This window comes from Chinchilla lanigera, unplaced genomic scaffold (genome assembly GCF_000276665.1).
Source record: "Chinchilla lanigera isolate Chin_1 unplaced genomic scaffold, ChiLan1.0 scaffold00007, whole genome shotgun sequence".
Lineage (NCBI taxonomy): Eukaryota > Metazoa > Chordata > Mammalia > Rodentia > Chinchillidae > Chinchilla > Chinchilla lanigera.
In genome coordinates, this window is record NW_004955408.1 from 32,027,067 (window position 1) to 32,054,029 (window position 26,963).

The window sequence follows — 26,963 nt, forward strand, 5'->3', positions numbered from 1 at the left end:
TACAAAGCAAAAGAAATCTGATTGGCTGGGGTGAAAAGAATGTAAAAGGGTACAGCCACTTTCACTTTGGCAGTTTCTTACAAAGCTAAACACTGTGCCACACAATCCAACAACAGAATTCCTAAATATTTAGCTAACTGATTTCAAAACTTATGGCAACATAAAAAGTTAACCTTCAACATTTCTATCAGCTTATTTATGATCACTGAAACTAGCAAAAAAAAAAATGATGTCCTTCAGTAAGTAATGGATAAAGCACGAAGCATCCATAAAATGGAGCACTAATGAGTGATAAAAAGTAGTGAGCTTCTGAGCTACACAAACATGTGAATGAGTCTTAAAATAAATAGAACTAAGTGAAAAAAGTCAGTATAAAAGGGCTACACAATGCATGGTTCCATTTATATGACTTTTTATATGATATAGAAAAAGCAAGACTGTGAGAGAATAGAAACAGACAGGGATTTTAGCTGGGGAGGGGGAAACAAATGAAGAGGTGAAGTACAGGTAATTGTTTTTTGAGGGGTGAGATAATCCTTTACAACACTGTGTGGACAGACAGGTGATATGTATTTTTAAAACCTATAGGATTTTATAGAACAAAAGTGAACATTAATATATATAAATTTAAAAATCATTAAGAAGACCAAAGGATCATAGAATGAAAAGCAGAATGTGACTATTATAGCTTGTATCTAGATGTCCCCCAAGCCTTATGCAGCCATAGGTGCAGCTTTACAGAGGTGGCTGTATCTAGGGTGTATGATGCTGGGATTAGGGGTGTGATGCTGGATTAAGCTTGTCCCACACTGGGTCTGGGTGGTACAACTCAATAAGCTTGCAGTATGGGTGGAATATAAAAGGGACAGAAAGAAAGCAGCTTGCTGCTTCTGCTTCTGCTGCTGCTGCTAATACTATACTGCTGTGGCTTGCTGGTTTGCTGTCTTCTGCCTGCTTGCCATACGCTATTTCTCCTTTGTGATTCCCCTCTGCTATACCACTCTGCCTTGGAGCCAGTTGACTATGGATTAAAACATCTACAAATGGTCAGCTGAAATAAACCTTTTCTCCCTTAACTATGGGTGCTCGGTATTTTGTCTCAGAAATGAGAAAGAATATGGTAATGTTCTTGCACACTAAGACAGTGTGCAAATAATCTAAATGTATTATGAAGATGCTGTCCTGAGTTGAATAGCTTGGAAAGGAACAGAGGCAATATAACACTAAAGGCAAAGAGATTATGCATAAGCATACTATTTTAGTTGGTAAAGCTCTCTTCCACAGTGATAAGGGTCAACAATTTCATACCACGGTACATTCATACTGGAATTAAAGAATTATGTGAATGGATGGTATGTGGTCATTTTGGGGGGGTGGCATATGGAGGCCAGAATGATCCTTGCAGTAGTGTTGGAGACATCACTCTGAACTCATATTTAGCTTAATATAGGTCCTCATAGATACATACAGAAGAATTTATAGATGTGATGTTCACACACAAACACACACACTTCCTTGCTCTGCAATGAGATTCCAGTAGCAGAAAACACACATAGGTCCTAGATCTTGGTTTCAGATGCCATTCTGCAACAGAAGGAGCCAGAACTCCTTGGAGACATAAGCGATTCTATGGCTGGGGTAAAGAATATACAAGATGGGCACAGAGCACCTCACAGTGCCAGAAATTAAAGAAATGGTGCAAAATAAGCAACTCAATTAAACTACAATGATCATATGTCAAAGGGACATAGGACTAAAAGAAAGGTCCTCCAAAGGCTGAAGCTGAAACAATTTGAACAAAATCTTAGTATCGGATTAACAGCCTAACATATAAAGTAAGCGCCTATGAATCTACATTTATATAAACACATAAATAAATACATAATAATAAGGGGGTGATATCTCCCCTGCAGAAGAATTCCAAATACTTTAGCCAGTCTACCTTCAGCTGTCTACACAAGGAGAAGAATTAACTCCTGACCCTTTAAATATAAGCTGTACATAATGACTTGCTTTCAAAGACTATAATAGGGAAAGGGAGAAAAGTGAGCTTCTTTACACTGCAGAGACCTATAAGCCCTATGTCAGCTGGGTGATCAAGGTTCACATTAACAATGATACATTATGTAGAGAATGTGTAACGTTTACCAGATATGATGACAGTGGCCCTTTACCTCTGTGGTCTTTCTCTCCTAAGCTCTATTACCCTAGTCTAATCATGACAGTAACACACAAAAAGGCCAACTGAGGAATATCCTATAAAGTAACTGACCCACACTCAAAACTTTCAAGCTCATCAAAAACAAGGAGAGTGAAAGAAAAGCCTCAGGAGACTCACTGACTAAATGTAATATGGCATCCTGCAAGGGGTCCTGAAATAGAAAAATGAAATTTGATAAAGACTGAGGAGACCTCAAATAAAACACTGACTTTAACTGATTAAAATGCATTTATACTGGGTCAATTAATCGTGGTAAAGATACCATACCAATGTAAGATATTAGTAATAAGAAGACATGTGCAGGATAGCACCTAAAACTCTTATGAAATATTTGCACTATTTCTGGAAATCTAAAGTCTTTTTAAAATAAAAAGTTTAAGTGAAAAAAAAAGCAATGAGATAATAACTTTGAGAAATAGTAGAATTTTATTGGATACCAACTGCAGAGCTGTAAGTACAAAGAATGATGAGAGAATTGACCAGAGCAAGGGAGCAAGAAGCCTAGCTCTCCAAGTGCTACCTGAGGATGACCAGACCAGCAAGAGTAGAGTATGCAGAGGCCTTCACAGGCTTGATGCACACTTTGCACCCCAACAAAATTTAAAATCATTACACCATAGGCTTCTTAACAAAGCAGTGCTATTATTCAATTCACTCCAGAAGTTGTGATCAAAGCATTAAGAAACAAAAAAGAAACATAGCACACAAGTAGATAGCAGAGTGAGTTATTCAGAACTCTACATTAGGAATCAGTAATCTGAGTTTAAACGTTGGCTGCGCCATTTTCTGCCTGTGTGATTTGGAACAATTTGAATTTAAAAAGGTTCGTTTTCTCATCTTTAAAATGGAGATAACTGTACCCCCATCACAGGGCATTCAGAAAGATTAAATGGATACCCAAGGCAGAAAGCATCTAGCTGGAGTGAGGCATGAATAAACAGCAGCATTTCTTCACATTTACATTGAAAAGGAACATGAAAATGCCCATTATCCTGAAGATGATACAGTTTTCTACACGAAATCCAAAATGATAAAATAAAAAACTATCAGAATCAAGATATCCTATTAGAAAGAGATAACCATTTTAACAAAAGTAGGAGAGATTTCATTCATAAAAGCAATCACAGACATCAACTCTAGTTATAGATGGAAGCGGAAACAGGAAGCCAACGTGAAAGAAAACTGCAGACGTTTCCTGAGGAAACTTGGATGAAGATATGTGTCATGTTTCCAGATGGAGCAACTTAACTGTAAAGTTATCAGTTCCTCTCAAGTTACTTGGTAAATGCAATCTAGATCTCATTTTCCTCAAATGTTCAAACATGATTTTGAATATCATCTGGGAAACCAAATAGGTAGTAACATCCATGTAAAATATGTAAAGGAAGATAACTAGTTAGATAAAAAGATTAATTATTGAGCAAACATCATTTAAAAGGTGGTTATTTGGAACACAGAACTAGAGATCCATTTCTCATATTATTTTCTAAAAACTACTAGATTGGACAAAACAGCATTTTTCCAACTATAGGCTGCCATCCCCAAGCGGCTGATGAACATAGCTTTCTAAAGCATGAAGCATAATGGCCGAGAGTGGAAACTAGGCCGTACCTCACAGTATGAGGGTGAGCACCACTTAAGGTAAGCTTTAAATACTGGCTCACGTTATAACTATTTCTTCTTGTTTCAGTGCCACTGGCCTAATGCTTCAAACATGAAAAATTCAAGCCATGAAATAACAAAATGAAAACAGGTGAATTTTTTATCTGGTCTCAGAGTCAGGGCAGGTTCTCTACACACATCAAAGCCAGAAACTCTAAAAAAAAACAGCGGTAGCCTTCACTGGATAAAAACCTCAAACTCTTAGTCTGTCAGAAAACACCATTAAAGGCAAATGTACACTGGGAAAAAAAACCAGTAGAATATATATGAAGGATTCATATCCTTAATATGCAAAAGAATTACCATATAAACTATTGAAGATCAGTGTCCTACAGTAGAAAGTATAGGGGATATGAGGCAATTAAACAATTACAAATAGCGTGCATGCATGCACACGTTAAACCTGCACTGCAATCAAGAATGTGAAAAGTCAGAATTTGATGAAGTCAAATAATTGCCTCTCAAGATCCATTCTATTACTATTTGTTAATAGAAATCTTGGCTTTCAATTGGTTTGTTGCTTTCCAGCTTAAAAGCCTACATTTCTCAGCATCAAAGCAGGACCCTGTGAACAGACTGAGTTGAGACTGAACTGTTCATTGAGATGTAGGCAGAATTGCCCCTGAATTTACCGCGGTATGCATGGAGGAAAGGAGTGGGCCCCTCTGCTCTTTGGTGTCTCCTGCTGACTGGACTGCACAAGAATGGGTGGAGTTCTAGCAGACACCTTGGACCCTGTGCTGGGCTTGTCAGAGCAGCATAACGAAAGGCACCTGGACCCCTAATGACTGAGCATGACTCACAGCACCCCTGGACTTTTTACCACTTGACTTCATTTACCACTTAATTTATCACTTGGCTCAGAATGAGATAAACCATCTTTTGCTTGAAATACTATGATTTGGGCACTGGGTGGTCAGTTACATCCTGTTGAAACAAATCCTGCATATTAAAGCTATCTTTTCTCTTTCATCACAAAGTGGAAAACTTTAAAAATTATAGAGTCCAAAGTTGATAAGGGCTCTCTGAATATACATTTTCAATACATTGCTTATGGTCCATCTTTTCAGCAAGAACTCCTACCAATTTGTAACAAAAAGTTAAAATATGTGTAACTATTCACCCAGAAAAATCTCTTGGTAGGAATGTATTCTATGAAAATAATATGTCTGCAGAATTAATACACAATAATGTCCTTAAAAGCAATACAAGAACCATTGTTAATTTCCTATCATCTTATTTTGAAATTCTGCATCATTTTTTTGGTCTTTTTTTCTCTTTAAAATAAAAAAGCAATGTTCATAGTAATGAAAAATTAGAGAGAAGCTAAATATTCAATAATGGAAGACTAGTTATAAAAATTATAGTACATTTATACAATCAAGCACTTTTACGCCATTAGAAATAAAAATTTTCAGTAATAACTGATACTAGAATATTATTAAGTATTATTAAGCCAATAATAAAGACTCCAAAATAGTATGTGATTCTATTCATTCCAAGAGATTGGGAAATTTTTGAAAGTGATTCTTTATATTATGTAGTATTTTTTAAAACTGTTATACTGTCTAACATGTGTAACTATTTTTTTAATACCAGTATAAATTTTTCTTGCATCTCCTATCTTATATTACATTCATGTCTTCTCTAATTGAGCAGTTTCTACTGCTCAACTTTATGCACAGGGTGATCTAGTCCAACATGTCTTGCTGTTTTGCATGCCAGAGCATTCTTTTTGCTTCTCTGTCAACAGTTGCTGTCTGGGATGAGAAGTACTACACACATAGCCATATTTACCCATCAGATACTCCTCTCCAAATCATCTTAAATCCACCCACTGATGTGTTAGTCAGCTTTCTGTAGCTAGACACAATACCTGACACTCAGAACTTAAAGAAAGGATTAATTTAATTCATGGTTTTCAGGTATTTAGTCCATAATCAGCTGGCTCCAAGGCAGGTACATCACTGAAGAAGGGTATGACACAGCAAAGCTCCTTACATGGGGGCTAGGGAGCCAAGGGAAGGAACAGTACTAGAGACAAACAAGTTAACGGCCATATATAGTATCTAAGACCATGCCTCTATGCCCTGCCCAGATGCTCAGGAGCACACTCTAATAATGTGCTAGGCATTTCTTAATTCAGTAAAGTTGATATATTAGCATTAATGGTCACAATTTAGTTCTAGAAACTAGGTATTCTCAGAATATTCACATTTCTCATGATAATCTGAGCGATGTCACTGAGATAACTCTGGTCTCCCCCTCCCCTAAAAACCAAGATGCCATTGTCCCTGACTCTTTGGGAACTCATGGCCTCACACCAATGTTGCCTATCTCTAAGAAAATGGTCTTTAAAGGTGCTATACTCTCTGTCAATTAGAAGATGTGTTTACTTATAAGTAACAGGAAGCTCAATTAATAGTGGCATAAATTCATGAGGATTTACTTTGTGACCTAAGTTTGAAGAAAGGCAGTCACAGTGCTGGTTAAGGTCCTCTACAGGGCCACCAGGGACCCAGGTTTCTCTGCTCAGTCATGGTTCATGGTGGGCTGCAACTTGTAGTCATGGCTCTTTGTGTTTACAACAGGGCTGGTGTAGCTGCACTCAGATCTCTGCAAGGAAGAAGGACAGCACTAGCTGTGCCTCACCTTGTTTGTCACTAAAGCAAAAGCCTTCTCAGAAATATCCAGAGGACTTAACTTGCACTTCACGGGCCAGAACTAAACCATAAGACTGCAATCTCGACTGGATAGAATGGGCAAATACACATATTCTTCCACCAAGACAACTAATTCTCAATAGGCATGGGGTAGACAGCTGATAGCATCTGCAAGACTAATTTTAGAGTTCCAACGTCCTGGAAGGCAATGTATTGGCAAACTACATAAACAGCAGGTCCAGTCTGGGGCAAGACTGATTCAACGACTGCCCAGCCCTACAGTCCACATGTTTGTTAGTACATGACGCTGTCTGCAGACAAGTCCAATCATATGTACCTGAGGGGCAAATAATGGAGAAGTGTAAATGCATTGGCGTGAAGCTGAGAGGTACACAATTAGAAGTCTAGGAGGTTGGGTAAAAGGCAATCTTCCTGTGGCATACAGAAGGCAGTGTGTGCCAGAACCAAGAGGACGAATTACTTGCTAACAGAAAGAGATCTTAGATGCCAGCATGATCAGTACCCTCAGAGTAAACCAGGAAACAAGTCGGTCTCCACCACATGTAGAAGAAACAAACAGGAACTCACAACAGGAAGTAGAAAGACACTAGATTTAACCTGTATATACATATGTATGTTTATTTCTTTATTTGTTACTCTAATTAAATGCAAAACAGATGTTACAAATTAATCTAGAAGGGAACAGAGAGATGGAGGAACAGGGAGGAAGGTGCAGGAAAAATCTTAAGATGTGTTTAGGACATGTCCAGCCTCCCAATGATAAATGTAATCATGCACAGCAAACACATACCAATAAAAAATTTTAAAAAGTTTATACTTAATTGTATCCATGTATTCAATACACCCTATGCTAGAGATATAAAGACGAATGAGACAAAAATCTCAAGGAGGTCACAATCTAAAGGGTGCCAGTGTATCAGAGGGTCCAAAATATAACAGTATTGCCTATATTTTTGAAGTAGTTTCCTTCCTCAACTGCAGGAAATGAAGTCTGATCACAGAGACTGCAATGAAAGTAGGTCAAAATTATGGCAAGGTACTCAGAAAGCAATAAAACAAAAACAAACCAACAAAAAAGCCCTAGGGGTTCCTAGGCTTATAAGCCCAGCTCCACAAAGATTTGGAAGCATCTCAGCTCTAAATAAATGTGACCTTCAGGCATAAGTGAGTTCCACATTCAGACTGCTGAACAACAATGTACTAAGTGTTGAGAGTTCTTGTTAGCCCATTTAGAGAAGAACAGTGCAGGACCTGGGCACAGAATGTGTACTTAATAAATGCTGCAAGGACAAATGGATGGATGGATGGATGAATGGATGGATGGATGGATAGATGGATGGAAGGAAGGAAATATATTTCTGATACGAACAGACTCAATCACTGCCCTCAATTTTAGACAAATAAATGCTCTTGAGGTACTTCCCTAAACTTTAAATTTTAAATAGAGCTCAGAGGTATTCAGATGCTAGGTATACGAAATAACAGATAAGTATTACTCTAGCTCACTATAATTTTCATGAATAGGCAATTTTCTTACTGAGCACAGTGTTACCTGGATCTGAATCTAACTATCACAACATGGAACTATGTAAAATTCTTGGATCAGAATCTTCGAACTCAAATGAGGTCAAACTTACAGTCTCCAGATACTCCTTCCTTTACCTAGAAATGTTCTCTGTGTTCTCATAAAAGCCCAAAGAAACATGGAATAGAATGGTACGAAGGATGCTACACATCTGTTATCAAGGCAAAAATATCTGCTTCCTGTAACACTTTGAGGCCTTTTCCCAAGCCAGGGAGGCAGGATGCAGGGAGAGAGTTGATACATCTGGGGCTGATTTGGATGAAAGCTTCTGTTCTAATCCAGGGGAACCAAACACACACACACACACACACACACACACACACACACACACACACACGTGCATGCAGAGCTACATGCTAGCCTGAAGTAAAGCCCAGAATATCTCATGCAGGGAAGGAAGAGATGGGTATCTTTGGACTGAAGAACCTGACTTTTCAACCTTGGGACCTAGTTTATCCAGAAAACACAGCCTTCCCAAGGACCAGCATCAGCAAATGTTCAGGCACACGTGCTTCAAAAACACTAAGAGCCTAGACATTCCTTCAGTGACTTCACTCTATTTCTATGAAGTATGTATACTCTGTACCATGTGCTGCACTGGGTATAAAGCTCACAGCGGTGAAGAGTGAACAAGAAAAGCTGGAGCTGAAGATGCAGGTAAAGAGAGCAGACTAGCAGATGTGAATGACAGACAGGAGACAAGCAGACGAAGGAACCCCACAGCAGCCACCCATCAACATCGGGTGATGGTGGGGAGCATGTGAAGTACCAATGGCAAGTTCTGGAAGAAGGACAATTCCTTTCCTGAAGGAATGAAGCCACAGACTGGGTTCTGGATGCAGACCAGGCCATTCACATCAGGGAGCATGGTGCCATTCCTCTAAGCTTCCATGCTAAAGCTCTGCAAACTCCCTGGTGGGCTGCCTGGCTTAGAACAAAACTAGCCAGGGCTATAAAGTGAGCTCAAGGCCAGCCTGAACTGAATTATGGTGCATATGTATGATAGCCAACTTTTTTTTTTGTCTTTCTTTTGAAACAGGGTCTGTCTATGCAGTTCAGGCTGGCCTTGAGCTCACTTTGTAGCCCAGGCTAGTCTCAAGCCTGTTCTAATCCTGGTTCCCCTGGATTAGAACAGATACTCCATCAAACGCTAAGGCTTAGAGAGATCCAGGGACAGGGATCCAGGCTTCTTCAGCCTCAGGAACACCTTTAATGTAGTTGTTACATAGGATTGAGAAGCTGCTATTTTAAAAAAGGGTATTTTTTGTTTGTTTACCTTTTGTTTTGAACCAAGTTTAAAGCAATTTTTAGAAGTCACCACTTGGAGTATTTCTTGGCCCTACGCACCAGTAGATGTTAGAATTCTGATCAAACCACATGTCAGGACTAATTTTCTGGTCTTTGACATTTAACTTCTAAATCTGCTTTCACAACACCAGCACCCCTTGCCTGGGCAATTTCAAAAGCTGGGGCTATGTTCACATCCCTTTCTAGCAAGGGGCCCAGGGGACTTACTCAATTGTCAGCCTCATCTCACTGCCACATGTGCCCTGGTGACAACAGCTAGTATGAAGACTTGAGTGTGGACCAGGCAGAGTCACAAGGAGGCCACCATTCTCTCAGTGGGGGCTGCAGATGACAGGCACACATAACTATCTCCAATGTGTCCCCAAAATGATATGCAACATGAGAGTTCAATTTGTTCCTTACAAGATCCTTTTGCATAGCAAAAGGAAGATATGAAAGACCTTCCCCAAAAATATTTCTTACTGCATCACTGGGAAATTGGAAAGCAGAATTTGCACATTCTTCAACTTCCCAGAACTTCCCCTAAATTGTTCTGCAACTATTCCTCCTTTTATTTCATTCTAGGTCTTACATTAATGTGAAACATAAGATCCCTGGTTGTGTGAGCAGTCTACCTTCTCTTGCTGTAGAACTTCCTCTTTTCCAACAGGAGAGGCCCTGAAGACTACCTTTCTGGAACAAGAAAAATGACTAGGTTTTACCCTAATTGCACCATCTCAGCTTAGACACATGGATCTGATCCCTCTTCCTTGGTCTCTTCAGACTGGATAGATTTTGGTACTTTGTTTTTGTTTTGGTTATGGTCCTAGACAATCTGAGTATCTATCACTATGTACTCAGCCAACTCTTTATCCTGGGCTTCATCTGGCATAACTATGTATGCCTCAAGTGAAAGTGACATTTCTACATCCTTCATGTGTAATTACCACTTTGGGTTTTGAAACAAAATCATCATCATCATCATCATCATATCATTGTCATCATCCTTGTTGCCTTCAGCACGATGATGGTGATATGTAGGCAAGGGACACTGATGTTATACTCACAATGATGAGGGTGATGATAAATCAACTATATTTTGTGAATTTTAACTCATCAATCTCATTCAATTTTCATCTGTCAGGAGTGGGGCTGTGCTGTCCTTTGCTCCCTGCCCTGTCAAAAGCCCAGCTTCCACTTCAACTCTTGCATCTGTAAAACAGACCGACCAATAGTCACCAGCCTGCCTGGAGGGGCTGCAGCCATTTGCTTTCTTCCAACTATAATTTCATTTATTTTTTATTGCAAAGCTGTTTTTTTTTTTTTCCTTTCGTAGCAACAGATAGCAGGGCAGCAGAAGAACAGTCGACTTTAGGACAGATTATAAATGAATTTTTTATCTGTAAGGAGCTAGGCTGGAAACTTGTGGCTATTGGAAAAGCATAATATGGTGGTGAACAATGAGCCTGTGCCCGTGCTTTAATAACTTCACAGAGCTGAGCGTGCTTGCAGAAAGAAAAAAGAGGGAATGGGTGAAGATATTAATTCTCTCACCTTGGAAAAACTGCATCAGCGAGGGCTGTGATACCAGTACACGGCTACACTGTCAAAGTACCAAAAGCTCAGTAAAGTTCAGTTTAAGATGTATTGATGTGCATGTGTCTATATGTGGTCTGTTGTATTTTTTCTCTTCCCAAAAGAAGCCTATCCATCCAGTGGGCATTTAATTTGGGTTAAGAACACAGTATAGGTGAGGGTAAGAGCACAAGCTGCAGAAAAACCTTCAGATTCTTGCTGTGCCGTGTGTTATCTGTGGCACTGAACCAATGTACTCTCAAACTTTCTCATGAGCAGTAGGGATGACATCATTTGGTTATTGGAGGAATTAAGCATATATACAAAGTGCTTAGCATAGTGCATATGATAAGCACAGTGTAAGGATTATCTTGCATCACAATAAATACTGTCTTACTATTTCAAACATGGTAAATTATGGTGCATATGTATGATAGCCAACTTTTTTTTTTTTTTGTCTTTCTTTTGAAACAGGGTCTGTCTATGCAGTTCAGGCTGGCCTTGAGCTCACTTTGTAGCCCAGGCTAGTCTCAAACTCACAACGATTCTCCTGCCTCAGCCTCGAAAATGCTGGGATTACAGGCATGTACCACCAAGCCTGGCAGCAACCTTTTAAAAAGAATAGATTCATTGGACATTTGAGAACTCTTCAGCTTGCAGACAAAATAATCGCCATGCAATGTCCATGCTTGTTGGGAAAGACAGACAATAAACAGAATAGGTAAGCAAACTAATATATCACAAGGTAATGAATGGAGTGGAGAAAAATAAAGTAGGGAGGGTGGATGGAAAGTGTATGGGAAGGACCCTGAGAAGGTGATATCTGTCTGAAGATTTAGAAAGGTGGCTGTGAGTGAGTGTGCGATATCCAGCAGAGAAGGTCCAAGTGGAGGGGACTGTAGCATGAACAGCACACATGCAGTTCCCGTGAAAGTGTGGTACCTGCAGCTGAGTGAATGAGGGGGTCAGGAGCAGGAAAGAGGACAGAGAACATTAAAGCAGCAGATCACACAGGGTTTCACAGGTCACTGAAGGGTCATAAACTGTTCCTCTTAAATATGGATAGGTGGGGAAGCGCCTTCAACAGGGGATGGCATAATCTGATGTAGGCAGAATCTTATTGCAGTATCAGTTGGACTACTATGTTCCAAATTCTTATTGAAGAATTCTTATTGCAGAATCAGTTGGATTACTATGTTCCAAAGAGAAAGTAGGAGCAAAGAGAGAAAGTGAGAAGCTATTAAAATAGAAGATGTAGATGCCTTGAATCTCTAGGATGGTAACAATGAAAATTGTAAGAAGTGGATACATTTGAAAATATATTTGAAAGTAGAACCGTCAGGACAGCTGATGGAGTTTTTAGGAGGTATGTGAGAGAAAGGGAGGACTTTTTAAAGTCAGCAAGCAGAAAATGGAGTTGCTGTGCATTAAGATTGCAGATGCACTGTAGGAACAAAGACTGTAAATTTGCTTCTGCATAAGTTAAGCCTGCTATGACTATGAGCCTCCACATAGAAATGCACAGCCGTCATTACATGTTTAGGGCTGGAGTTCAAGAAGGGAGCAGTTGAGGCAGAATGACTGGTGAGGAACTGGTGAGATGGGGGAGAATCAATCTGCGGGTATATGTTACAAACAGCAAAGTTGGGGAGAAACATTATAGGTAGTCAGATAGGGCTGGCTCCTCAAGACAGTGAGCCCAAAGTAAAACTCATTACCATTGTGGCCAGAGGTGCCTTTGTGAGAAGCCAGGCCTCAAGAGAAAAACAGAATGATCAGGACTAAGATAAGTGGTAACAGCTGGTCTAACAAAGTCTATGTTGCATCTTTTTTTTTTGGTTTTTCTCTGGTACCAGGAACCGAACTCACGACCTTGCGCTTGCCAGGCAGGTGCTTTGCTGCTGAGCTAAATCCCCAGCCCCGGGTCTAACAAAGTCTAGATAGACATCAGTCACCTCAGTGGGTGACCAAGACCCTTGGACTCATACCTTCCTGCAAAGTTCTTTGTTCTTTCCATGTACACTTGCTATGTGACTTATTTCTCCATTAGATTAATATTATCTAAGTGGCTCTACTTCTAATCTTATTGATTGATCACAGCTTTAAGCCACCTTGTACCCTTGTGGTTGTGTTCTGTGAAACTTCCCCTGAAAAGTGAGGTCCTCAGCAGCCCACTCAGGACTCCTCCTATACCTCCCCTCTCAATAAGTACCTCTTACTCTTAACCTCCTTTGTTCCTTTGAATTCATTCTTCAATTTTGGGGGACATGAACTAGGTGCATCACACATCTAGCAGGTGGGGAGTTATATTTCTCTTATATCATCTGGAGGCCCTGTGTCATTCTGATATCATAGGTACATGAAAACAACAGTAATACATATAAGTAAGGATATATAAATTATGCAGAATAGGATCCCAATTTTGGATGAGTAAAGTTTATAAAATCAGTACGTATCTATAAAAATACAGGAATATTGCAGAAAAACCTGGAATATGAACGCTGTTACCACAGTGTTTGCATTCTATGTAATTAACTTGTAAGCTTTCCTTAATTTGTAAATTTTCTAAAAGTAGGGTCAGCAGAAGAATGTGTTTGGGCAAACTATCCAAACCATTAATTTTTAGCACAAACCTCTATCCCCACGGAACTCTAGTTATGACACTGGCTACCATGTTCCTCAGTTTTCTGCTTCTTCTCTTTTGACTTTCAGCTCTCTTGTCAGGAGCTGCCAAAGAGACTTCTGAAACACCAGCAGAACCTATGGTTTACCTTCTGAGTTAATCTCACAGACCTAGGAGAATCAGAGATCAAAGCCAAAGCGAACACTTACCTCACGGTCCTGACAAATGAGTTTTCTTCTTTAATGCACCTGCCAATTTAATTCTCAAGTTTTGTTTTTTCTTAAGGTCATGACATTTAGAATAACACGTCCCTAAAAATTAAATGTTCCTTTCTGTATTTAATTCCTAACTATAATGTAGTGCTGAATAATAGGCCACTGAAGCTAAGTGGTATGGGAAGGTTAATATAAACTTCTTTTAAATTGCAGGTTTGCGAGCCTCAGGCCTTCACCCTGTTACACAATCGGCATTAAAGGGAAACTCTCTTTCCTGGATGCCAAGATAAATCACCATTTTCCCAGGAGCCTCTGCAGCAGGATTGATTCAGTATTTTTTCATTCCAACTTTACAGCTGGGAGGAACTTTTTACCCTGTCTCTTTTGCACTTCCTCCTGCTCCCATTTAAACACATTTCCCCAGCTCCTCTTGTGATAAGTAATGGAATTAGACAACCGTCTGTCAGCTTAAGACTTTTTTCTCCCAGAATCCAGCCCTCCAGTTGAAAACACCATTTGAGAAAAGAAAATCACTGTAGATGATTTTTCTAGTGTTCCATAGCTCTCAGCAGGAGGGAGGTTGTTACTTCCTCTCCAGAACACTGCTGCTGCAAAGACCTGCAATTTCTCTTCTTTCCCAACCAAATGGACCCATCCTGCCTGTGCCTCTCCTCACATGTATGACCAGTAGAGGGCGCTCGTCCTCCTTCCCAGGATTCCTTAGGGTGTTTGGGTAGTGCCAACAGAAGAAAGGATCTGATCTTAGGGAGAGCCCTGTTCTCTCGGTATCCTCTTCCAATAACTGAGTGGAACTGGGCATGGTACTGGCCCTGTACAGTGTCCTTTAGAACCTTGCTGGTTCTAGGAACACAAGGGCATGTGCTGTCTCACAGCTGACACTGTACGATTTTGTCAAATGACCTCAGATCCAGGAAAAATTAAATTTAACTTGTATTACACAAATCTTTTATCACCTTCAAACAGAGGGCTCTACTGAGTATCACCAGAAGTTGTATACAGAGTAACAACAAACACACTAGATCAGCAGTTAGGTGAACCCAGGGTTTTGCAAGTTGCTAAAAGGTCATTAATTTAGGCAGGTTTCCCTTTTCAGCAGGCCTCCAGCGTTGTCTTCTGGTCATCACTGGTGGTCAAACTCTTCGTACAAATATAATGTCAAGTGGTAAAATATAAAAATGGGGGAGACGAAGGGAAAGGTCTGAGGCCCCACAAATGATGTTCCCTTGAGCCCTCTGGGGAAAGTGAACAGTACCCTCAAGGAGCAGAAGGGGCCCTCGACATGGCGTCTCACAGGAGAAGAGCGCTCCTTCCTTAGCAGAATCCTCCAGCTCTACGAAGTTTTCTCTTGAGTCTGAGGAAGCTGAAAACCCCTCTTCTGATTAATGGTGTCAGCGAGCAGGTTGCCAAGCTCAGGCCAAGAGGGAGGGTTTGTCTCCTGAGAAAGGGGAAGGGTGCGAGGTGGGAAAATGTTTGGGCTTAGAAAAGGAGCACTGGCTAGTCGAAAAATGTACGTTAAAGCCTCTCATCTTAAGAGCTTCTATTTTCCCCTTAGATTTTTTCCACCATTGTAAAGAATCAAAAAATAAAACCTGGCATCTCATACCTTCTTCATAGGCTCTTCTGAGAAATGAAGGAAAAGCAGGAGAAATACCTTGGCACTAAGAAGTAAAGCTCCACCTAAAAAGTGGCTGCCTGAATGCCCTGGTTGTTGAGGCTGAGAAAATGCCAAGGGAGAGTGGGAGAGATTGTTCCCGAAAAACCCAGAAAAATGTATAAAACTCAGGCTTAATACATATGTAGTCATATATACACTGCCTTTTGTCTGCCTTTATTTTCTGATGCAGCGGATCAAACCCAGGACCTCACACATATGTTCTACTACTGAGCTACCTCTCTACTCCCTGAACTCCCTCTTTTAAACTTTTTGTTTTGTTTTGTGTTTTGGATTATCATTACTTTACGTTTTGGAGGCCGGATTGACTTTATATGATCAGAACAATAAGACAATTTAAATAACTTGCCCTAGGTCATGAGGTACTTGAGAGGTATAATAGGAAATATGCAAAAGTATTAAAGGATGAACCCATCCTCTGAAGATGCAGGAGACTTCTGATTTGCAAGAGCTGAGCATGTTTTAACTCAAAGACCACAGGCTAGAAGAAAGCAGAATGCTCTGAAATAAAGTAAGACTTAGGCCCTGTGCTTACACACCATGCATGCTCTCATTCAGGGCTGACCAACACTGGGGCTGCATGAAGTGTGACTCCAGAGGGAGAGGGACAGGTAGAGGCAGGTGAGCTCCCAAGAAATGTTCCACCCTCCTGATCTAATTCTGGTCCTAGGCTGGAAGGACACAATGGAAAACCAAGACAGGAGCTAAGCCTCTGCAGTAAAGAGGACCTGTGTTTTGCTACCAATAATAAAGTCAGATGACCTCTGTATAGAATAGAAATGGCTGCACACAGATCAGTAGATGCCAACCTCATCAGTCTTTTTGATGCCATAAAATGTTAGAAAAGCATCCTCAAGTTTTCTGTGTCCCTGAACAGGGCCAAGTAGGGCTGTGAGAGAGCACGTGAATTCAGGAGAGTCTGATGTAAAGGAAAAAAGGAATTCACATAACCTCAATAGACATGATACCCAGATGTCACAGATGGTATCTCAAATATTCTCACTAGACATGGTGGGGATAAACATCAGCAACCAACTGTTATGGTTCATTATCTAAATGTCTCCCCAAAACTTCATGTACTCATAGGCAGTGGGGCTTTAGGCAGGTGGTGGGTCATGGGTATGTGATGCTTGATTAGGGTGTATGATCCTAGGATTAAGGGGGTGTGATAACTAAGCCTGTTTAACATAGTTCTGGCTGTGGATGATGGAAGCCCTACCCTGGGTATGGGTGGCACCAATCAATAGACTTGTAGCCTGGACAGAATATAAAGGAACAGAAAAGAAGGCAGGCTTGTTGCTTCCTGCCTGCCCTGCCATGGACTGTTTCTCCTCTGTGATGCCTCTCTGCCATGCTGTCCTGGTTTGGAACAAGCCTACTATGAACTAAAACCCCTAGAAACTGTGAGCTGAAATACCATAGGCTTTTTGTCTTTTAACTTGCATATTTCAGGTATCTTGTCTCAGCAATGAGAAAGTAACTAAGATACCAACTAACTGAAGATGGCAAGAACTCCACAGAAGTGGCCAGATGTCAAAGAATGACAGTAACCACCAGGACCTGCCTCCCACTGGCCTTGCAGCTCAGAAGCCCACATGTTACCCCTGCTTTCTAGGGTTCAGATACAGCTTTGACCTCATAGAATCTACCTGGAAGTGACTCCATGGACATTTCATCACCATCTGGGCTCCAAAAGCAAAGTAATGTTGAAGATAAAATACCAGCAACAACACCAATACTCATATTGCCATTATTTTTTCTCCAGTACTGGAAACTAAACCCAGAGAGCACTGGGCTATACATACAGCCCTTTTATTTTGAGGCAGGGTCTCATGAAGTTGCCAGACTGGCCCGGAGCAGCTTCCAGAAATGACTGCTGACAGGGAAGGAAGGTGAGCTTCATGCTTAACTCTTCTCCTCCCTCCCTCCACCTGCAGCTAAGCTGTCAACTGAAGAGTGCCTTTCATTTCACTTCTGAGCTCTCCCTTGGATCCGTCCCCTCCTCTTTATTCCAGCTGTCACAGGCGCAGTCCAGCCCTCATCAGCTACATGGAAAGAACTGTCAAATCACAGAAAAAGGTCAGCTTTCTCTTGATCAAATTTGTTGAAGTAAAACATTATTAATTTAAACGTTTCATTTCACATGATCACCCTGGGGAATCGTCAAAGCCCTCATTGCCCGTAACATTTTCTTATCCTCCAGGGAAGCACTGATCAAATCCATGTTAAGTAGTTGAACATTACACCCTAATAGGGGACTCTGCTCTCCTCCATTAGGATCCTGTAGGATGCTATGATGAATTAGCTAGAGACACCCACTCTTACCCTCAAGTAGGTGCTTTCGGCTTCCCTTCAAGCTTCTATGAAAACACTGCCCTATGTCACAGCCTGGAAATTAAATTTCAAACAAAGAGTGTCATCCTTACAAGATCATGAAAAAACGTTCCAACACGTGTGAGCTATTGACACTTTGGGTAACAAACTCACTGGTGAGGCTTCTGAGGTGACGTTTCTTAGGTAATTTCTAAACTGTCTTAAAGACTAAGCAAGAATTTCTGAGATTGTTTTGAGCCCAGAGGTAGACAACTTTTTGAAAGCAAAACTGTTGGCCCAACATTTAGTGGAATAAAAAATGAATCTGTAGGACTGAAGACACTGATGAGGAAATACAAGTTTAGCTATTTTGGAACGTTGTCGGTATTTTTTTATATTCTCTTTTCTTATGTGGTAGGATGATACTTTTCAGTTCTTCTGATATCACAGTTAATTCAGTAGTCTACATTACTGCAAATATCTTGAAGCATTTTAAATGGCAATCTTATTGTCAATGATGTTTCAGAATTGAGCAGCAAAACTTTTTCTGAGTCTATGTTTAAGGGCAATGTGTTCACTTGCATAGGTTTGGTAAAAATGTGTTTGAAATTTTACCTGTGAATAATAGCACAAATAAAAAATACAGTCAGAGTGTCATATTAGAGAGTCAGCTCCATTTATTTATGTATACAGACCACCATTTAGAAACAAGGATCATTCATCTGGAGAAGCAAAAAGCTCCACAAAATAACTACATCAAGCAGAGAACCCTTAATATGTGTGGATGGCCATGAAGGGAACTATTCACCCTCATCTGTAGATAATACAGGCAAAACAGCAGAGATGATTTTCTTGATTTGGTTCCCCAGCCTCAGAATAGATTGAATAAAGGCAAAAAACAATATACCTGGAATAATGAAGGCTACTGAAACTTCCTAAGAAGACTCTTAAAAAAAATTCCAGACAGAAGTTAATTTCCTGGACTATGGAGCTACTTAACACCACATGATTTTAGATTTTCTGGCAAGACGACAGTACAAAGAAATTGTATGTGTTAATTAACTATTCTTACTACAACCATATAAATGAATCAGGTTCAAATGCAATGTGACCAGCTTTTTTGAAAGTCAGAAATAACCTTTGGTGATTTTGTGTGACCATAGTGCTTTATGATCTAATTTGTCTTTCCACATTCTGAGAAAACCTCCAAAGAGTCCACAGACACAATACTTCCTAAATTATCATGAACAAATTTAGATTTGAAGTCTTCATCTTTTGGTCTTTTGGAAAAAACCACACTGCCTATGATAACGCAAACGAGTATTCTCTCACTCTATTTTCTCTCCTCCACCACAAATGGCTGCTAGGTTTAGAAGACAGGAGCACACACTCACACTCACAAATAAACACACAGTATTTTCCATGAAACAGCTTGTTATGACTGAGAAAGCCCAGTTCCACAGAAGGAAAATTCAAACATGCACCTTGGGTTTCATTACAAAAGATTTAGGATCAAGGCCAGTGGGAACATTCCAATCTCCATCATGAAAACATCCAAAGAGTCCCAAGTTTTCCTGCCCCTCTCAACCCTGGAGGAGAAAGAGGACTCCCTAGGGAGGTATTCTCTTTCATCTGTCTTCTGGCTTTGTGCTACACTCCAAGCAGAATACATTAATAAAGTAATGCTTTGGGGGAGAACACCCACTGTTGTGGCATCTCTGGATTCTTTATTTTAATATTTGGCCTTGAGAAGTTCAAAGGATCTGAGAGATTAGAGTTTAAGAAAGACCAAGATACACCCCAGGGCAGGGCCTCATCTTAGATGCTGAAAATCCTGCCCCTCCCATACCATAGCCAATTTGACCTCCAAGAGATCATAGAGCATAGCTTGGTCTAACAGAATTATTTTCAAAGACTCTCAGCTCTTCCATCTTTCTTCTAGTAGCTGAAAGCAATTCAGTTTAGGACCCGTACACAACCAAGTCAGCCCATTTCCCCTGCATAAGTCTGACCAGCTCTGTTGAATGTCCGGTTCCTAGCACCTGGGACAAAGCTTGACACACCAAAGCTGACCATCATATCCTTTTCAAGGGTATCTCCTAAAACCCCCACTCACCGTTCTTTTCTGCCTTGCGTCTTGGTGGCTCAGGTTCCGGGATACAAGGACAGGGCCCATCACAGAGAATGGTGAGGCTTTTGCCAGTAGAGCAAGCATGAAACTCCAACTTGCACTGCAAGAGAGAGAACAGCTGATAAGACACAGCCACCAAAATCCCCTGCTTAGCTTCCTAGGAAAGGGCCAGTGCCCTTGATCCATGGGAGCAAACACAGAAAAGGGAAAAGTCCACCTCAACCAAAGGTCTCCATTACAGAATACTAAATAAGAAATGGACTTCCAGATTTTTCCAAATGTGTAGGATAATTTCCAAAAAACTGCAGAAGCACCAGAAGGCTCACTGTAATGAATGGCAAACTCAACTGTTACTATTTATAAAATAAGATTATTAACATGAAATTTAACAACTGTGCAGTTCTACATGGTCAGTGACCATATCCACCAGGCTACCGAAGGCTTCTTCTCCCATACCTCCCCATAAAAGCAGCTCAGTGTGTGAAACAGTCCTAAGTAGCCTGGAAAAATGCTCTTCCGGAGGAAGAGGATGACAATCTCTTATCTTCTATAAATGTTGATGGTGCATCTCTGCTCTGCCTCTTTCCCTTGGGAGCAAAATTGGGAGAATATTTTGCATCCAAAACTATGTTTGCACCAGTCTTCTCTGGCTGGAGGATGCTTGTGGCTATGTAACTCGCCTTGGAATTCCATATGCGTAACCTCTTGTCACTCTTTAACAGCAACAATAGCCATACTTCAGATTCCTTTTTTCTATCCCTTGACTTTGAAGTTTAAATAGATCCAAAACAAAAACAGAAGAGAAGAATGGTATTTACAAGTGCAACAGACCACACACTGCTATTTTTTAATATTCTTACGTTATGGAGGAAGGAATTGAGACACTGAGGTTAAATTACTTAGGAAAGATTATAATGCTCATTCAAACCTATGTCTGACTCCAAGGTTGAGCTCACAAGGGTTCTGGTTCACTTTCTGTCATGTGGAAGGTTCTCTGGAGTACAGACATTTCATACTATACTGTGTGTGTGGCTAATTATGCACCTTCGTTGTTGGTCTAAATCTGTGTTGCCTGAGAGTTTACTCTCTTTTTGCCTGTAAAAGTCTTAGGATCAAAGCTTGTGTATAATCAATCCTCTGCAAAGGCCCCCAGTCCAGAAACATATGGATACCTGATGGATGTTCAAAGGAAGAAGAGATAGGCAAAATTTACTGAGCACCTGCTCTCCATGCAGCTCTTATCAGATGCCACGGGGAATCTTTCAAAATAAAGAAGAGAGGAGATACAGCCCTTGCCCTTGGAAAACACAAATGCAAACCTTTGAAAAAAGGTCACTAGCATTTGCAAAGCAACACACATGAGTGCAGATGAACACTGGCTCATTGTGACAGGACAAGCTCTTCAGTCCCAAAACTGATTACAAAGCAAGGCAAAGAGTTCTTTAAACCCAGTTTTCAATGTACTGGAGTCACACTGCCTATCTCCAACTGTCACCCATCCAGTTGCTGGCTACCTTTGCAGGCAGAGTGAGAGAAAGCCTGTGGATTGCTGGCTTCCTCTTTACACTAAAGACCTTTTTGTGGAACTGTGTGAAATACCTAGTATGTGCCCAGGGAGACAGGAGGAGTTCTGGGTTTGTTGTAGTCAGGGTTTGCAAGGGAAAGGAATTAATACAGGACACATAATTATAGGATTATTTTATAATATTCACCTAAAAAGTCAAATGCAGAACAGTGCAAGAGATCTGTCCATGCACTAGAGACCCAAAGAATCTAGCCAAAAGGCCTGGATCCCACGGCAATGTCTTGTATGAGCCAAGCTGAAGACCTAGAACCCATGGAAATGTTCTCCACAAGTCCAGCTGGAGGCCTAGAGCCTGTAACAATATCTCATGCAAGTCAGTAGCAAGGATCTGCACTGGGAAGGCCCAACGGCCAGTGGTGGAAGCTAGAAACTCTGTGCCAGTGGAATGAAGGCTCTGTGCCAGCAGGTTGAGGGATCTGCACTGGAGCCAAGAAGCAATGCTCAAGGTAAGGACCAGAGCCCCCCGAAAAAGAATCACAGCCATCCTCAGTGACAGTGAGAGCCTGAGTCCCTCCATCAAGGGGAACGGCTGAATTCATATCAGGAAAACCAGAGTGACAAGCTTCTCCAGGAGAATGAACGGAACCATCTTCCCCTCCAGTTCTCTTTTTATGCTGTTGGCAACAATCCTCAGATGGGCCTTCTGCACCCAGCAGTACGTTGAGTAAGCTCAGTTGGGAGTTACAAGTTGACCATTAGTTAATCCACTACTGGGGCATATGAAAAGAAGCCATGGCCAGGTCTCAAACATCAATGGACACAGTGATTAAGAAGAAAGGGAATGTGGAAATGATGATGAGGTCAAGTGGGGTGTATGAGTGGGTAGGGACAGAGCACAAAAGAGACTCAGAATTATGCAGTGTGCCTACAGACAGCTCAAACGGGCTGACAGCACACTGAGAGGACTGGTACATGTGTCAGGTGAGTAACCAGGATAAGACACTTGTTTTTAAATAGCACAGAATCTATTGCTTGTCTAGAGTGGTCTACAGTCTTCTACAGCCATCTTCTGCTACCTCTCCTCCTCCACCTCCTCTGATTCAGTTTTCTGCAACAAGCCTCAGTTTCAGAGCAGTAGTTTTTAAACTGTTTTCTCAAAAGAGCCTCTGAAGCTAACTTACAGAGGGAAAATATACATTTATGTGTAAACTTATTTTATATAGTTAAAAATATTATACTCATTTATAATGAAGCTTTATCTTACTGTTCCTGAAATTGCCTGCCTATATCTGTGATAGACTAATACTTTTCCCAAGTAATCTCTGCCCTCCCTGAAGCTTCCTGCAGCTCCCCACGCTGTATCCTGCAGTGCAGTGCCTGCCTGTGAAGCTCGGCTCCCTTCCCTGGTGGTACCGGCCTAGCCATAGGACTTGCTCCAGTGGCTGAGTTATCATAGGGATGGTGAAGCTGGGTTTGAGCAGACATTTTCAGAACCATTGCCTGGCTGAATCACCTCATTCATTCCCCTCCCCTCCCATGAAAATAACATGGGCCTGAAGTGAGCTGCTCCTTGTGCCTGGGATCCAGGAGGCTGAGGGTGTGGAACAGAGGTGAAGCCATCTCACAGTAGTACTCAGCACAAACAAAGAAGGAACTCACTGTTGTAAGCTGCTGCTGTTTGGTGATCATGTGTCACTACAGCATGACTGAGTAAAAGCTGATGAACGGAACAGCTGAATTCCTGCTAGACTTGAAGTACTTTACAGCAGGAACAGTCTTAGTCACCATCTTATCTTTGACATGATATAACACAGATAACCCTGGAAACTTATAAGTGTTCAATAACAGGTTGTTAAGTGATGAAGGCACAAGGAATGGTGGCACTGATCACTCTGCTGCTCTAAACCTCTGTTCTACTCACCAGGAGCTTCCCCACCAGGTCCAGGAAAGCAGATGCTGGAGCTCTGCTTTCCAGTTGTCTACATTGCCACACCCTTCACTCGTATCCACTGAGTTCCACATTATAGCTGCGAGTTCAGTGCTCTGCCTCTCACCCTCCCTGTCTGCCCCACATAATTCTGGAGTCAGAAACAAGTCTACCTGCCTCCAGAAGCCCAGACACCTCTTCTCTGGGTGTCCCTGTGTTCATGAGGAGCCCAAAGCTAGAGATCCTGTCGCTCAGCTTCCCTGACAGGCTGCAGCACCCTTTCCCCTACAGAGCTGCAGGCAGAAATCTGTGCAGACTGCCAGCCCTGCCCTGACTCCAGATAGGTGCCACCAGGGAAAACAGCACTTATCTGTGCCAGCAAAATCCAAGTTTCAAGGGTACAGATCTACTTTTCATCTTCCGGAACAATATATGGCATTTAAATAAGCTCAAAAAAGCTATAATTCCATATTTTTATAAAGCTCAAAACAGGCTATTTAGAGATACACACATAGGTGGTAAGAATTTATTTAAAAGGAAGGAGGATGACAAATGCCATCAAGATAGGGGTCACCTCCCCAGAGGAGGCAGCAGAAAGGGGCAGACAGAAGCCCACAGGAAGCATCACCAAAGTAGGCAATATTTATTTTTACAAAATGTGTGTGGGATGCTGAGGTTTTTGCTTTGTTACTGAGTTTGACAACCTCTATAAATAATTCACATATTTTTATGCATTAAATGCTTTATGATAAAATATATACAAAGTGTATATGCTGCTCTGGACAGGGCATCTCGGCTAGGACCACACCCCCATGGAAATCTCATCAGGACAAGTGAGCAATGGTGCATTTGTGGCAGACTTCTGGAAACAGTTCAGAGAGTGAGGCTCTAAATTCAAGCCCTGAATCATCCCTGGGCAGAGATGTCCCCAGGCCCTGCCCTTTGGGTATGTCACCAAGGATACCTTCTTATGGCTTTTCTTTAATTCCTATGTTACAGTTACCCTTCCATTCACCTACCATCTTTTATTCTTTCCCAGGGTGGGGGGTGGGGACAGATATAGAAGCCAAAAGGTGATCACTACTTGTTAGGGCTTATACCTGGATATACCCCCAAAGCCTCCTATCTCCATAGGGGGGGCTCATGGGAAGTGATTGGATTACGGGGGCAGCATGGCTGGCTTGGTGTTGAGAGGTGGGGTCTAGTTGGAGGTGATAAGTCACTATGGGCGTGACCTAGAAGGACTGATCTTCCTTTGTGCTCCTTCCTTGTCTCTGTGTACTTCACAGATACCAAGAGACGAACAGCTTTCCTCTGCTCAGGCCTTCCCACCATGCTGTTTTGCCTAGGAGCAGGCTGACCTCAGGCCAAAATGTAACAAACTGGGAGCCAAAATAAACCTTTCCTCCTTTAAATTGTGAGTGTTAAGTATTGTGTCTCAGCAATGAGAAAGTGACTAAGGAAGATTCTGGTAGCAGAAAGGGGGGTCATTGCTGTGACTCTGGCCATGTGGTTCAGAAGCCTTTGGAACTAGCTTGCATGCAGAGTTTGGAAAGGTTTGGAGATATTGGCTAGAGAAGAAGCTTTAGAATGGTGTAAACTAAAATTGATAGGAGATTCTTGTCAATACTCAAAACAAAATAAAAAGAACATGATAAAGACAAGGCTCAGGAGGTTTCGGCTGCACAAGGATTCCATTGTTAGTTGGACTCCAGGCCATGGATGTCATGCTCTGGTGGATCATTTGTCTACATTGGTCATTTCCTGAGACTGTGCAGGAGATTGAGATTAAGACTGGAAAATTAATCTTTTGGAAGAAATTTTAAAGCAGCCTAACCTTCAGACTATTGCATGGATACTGGTTACTGCTTTTAGCCAGGTTTATACTGAAAATCAGGAGCAAGAAGGCCATCTGAAAAGTTTTCAGCTTCCCCAGAAAACAAGTGCTTATAAAGTTGGAATAGAGGAGAGCTTATACGCTAAAAAGATTAACATTTAAGAGAAGCCAAGTACTATACAATAGGAAAATAAGAAAGATGTCCTGAGAGTACATGAGGTCCCACTCTTAGCAGGCTTAAAATTGCAAAAGTGACTTAGCCTTGAGAACAGAGCCCCAGGGCACTGTGCTCCAAAACGGCTGTCTAGGGGATTTGTTAATTGGGATCCAGGTCACACTGTTCAGCCATTCAGGCACTCAGAGTCCTCTATAGCCATGATTCAAAAGGGCCCAGCTACTACTCCACTTGGTGATAGAACTTGGCTTCATCCACATTGTGCTGGTCTTGAAGACATGCAGAATACAAGAGTAATGGGGCCAGGTAGGCTTCCACTCAGATTTCAAAAAGGCTTGAGGGGCCAGAAAGTGTGCCCCTAAGAAGCTGTGAGAGTGAAGCTAAAAGTGCAGTATAGACCCCCAAAATTAGGGGATGCCAGGAACATGAAAAATCTAAGGAAGGCCACAAGGAGTAAGCAAAGCCAGCCCAAGAGACAAGCCTTAAGAGCACCTACAGGCAGTGCATAAGAGCAGGGCCACCCTAACCCTTTGGAGTAGTTCACATTATATTGCCATAACTTGCCCCAGGTGCCAGACATGAAATTACAGAGATTTAGTATTTGTCCTGCTGAGTTTTGATCTTGCATTGGTTCTACTGGTTTCTATCCCCCTACTTCTCCCTTTTGGAATGTGAATGTTTACCCTGTGCCATTGTATGTTAGCAGTGTTTAACTTTCTTTTGATTTTTACAAGGGCTCACATGTAAAAGTTTGCTTTGAGTCTCAGAAGAGATTTTGGGCTTTGACGTTTCAGCAGTTCCAAAACTGTTAAAACTGGTGATTCTTAGAGACAGACTATACATCTTGTCCCTGAGTCTTTCAGGGAATAAGGGTGCAATGTTATGGTTTATATCTAGATGTCCCCTTAACAATCATAGGTGGGGATTTGGGAAGTGATTGGATCATGGGGGCACTACGTTCGAGTTTATAGCAAAATGTACTGTTAGGAGGTGAAGTGCATCACTGTGGCCATGGCCTGGAAGGGTATATCTCCCTCCCCAACCTCTCACCACCACTCTGATTCTGATGCACATAAAGCAAGCAGCCTTCCTCTGCCAGGCCCTTCTATCACGCTGCCAAAAATGGGAGGACTGAAACTTCTGAAATATGAGCCAAAATAGACCTTTTCTACTTTAAGATGCAAATGTCAGGTATTTTATCCCAGCAGTGAGGAAAGTGACAAGGACATCACTCCAGGTTTACAAAGAGGCACCAGATCACTCTCAAATGATAATGCTTTCTACTAAGCAGGCTGTATTATGTGAGGGAGGCCTTAACACCAAGTAGAGCCATTTAACTCCCTCTCTCAAGCTTCAGATCATTGGGTCCTCAGTTGACAGGATGCATAGACCTGGCTGCCAGAAACACAAGCAAGTATGGTGCACCCTGAGTGAAGGCCTGCTAAGACAAAAGGATCCAAGGTACCTTTCCACTGCAGTGATCCTGCTCCTTGCTGGAAATAGGGTCATG

The 26,963-nt window shown here is 41.5% G+C and overlaps 1 protein-coding gene across 1 annotated transcript in view; it reads right to left on the reverse strand.

Moving 5' to 3' along the window:
* The window catches only part of Spock1 (sparc/osteonectin, cwcv and kazal-like domains proteoglycan (testican) 1), a gene marked incomplete at its 5' end in the record, with an annotated part of 510,842 nt that overhangs the window by 72,445 nt on the left and 411,434 nt on the right, over positions 1 to 26,963 (reverse strand). Inside the window, 1 exon segment of the mRNA XM_005376592.2 lies at positions 19,975 to 20,089. Within this exon segment, the coding sequence (XP_005376649.2) occupies positions 19,975 to 20,089 (115 nt within the window).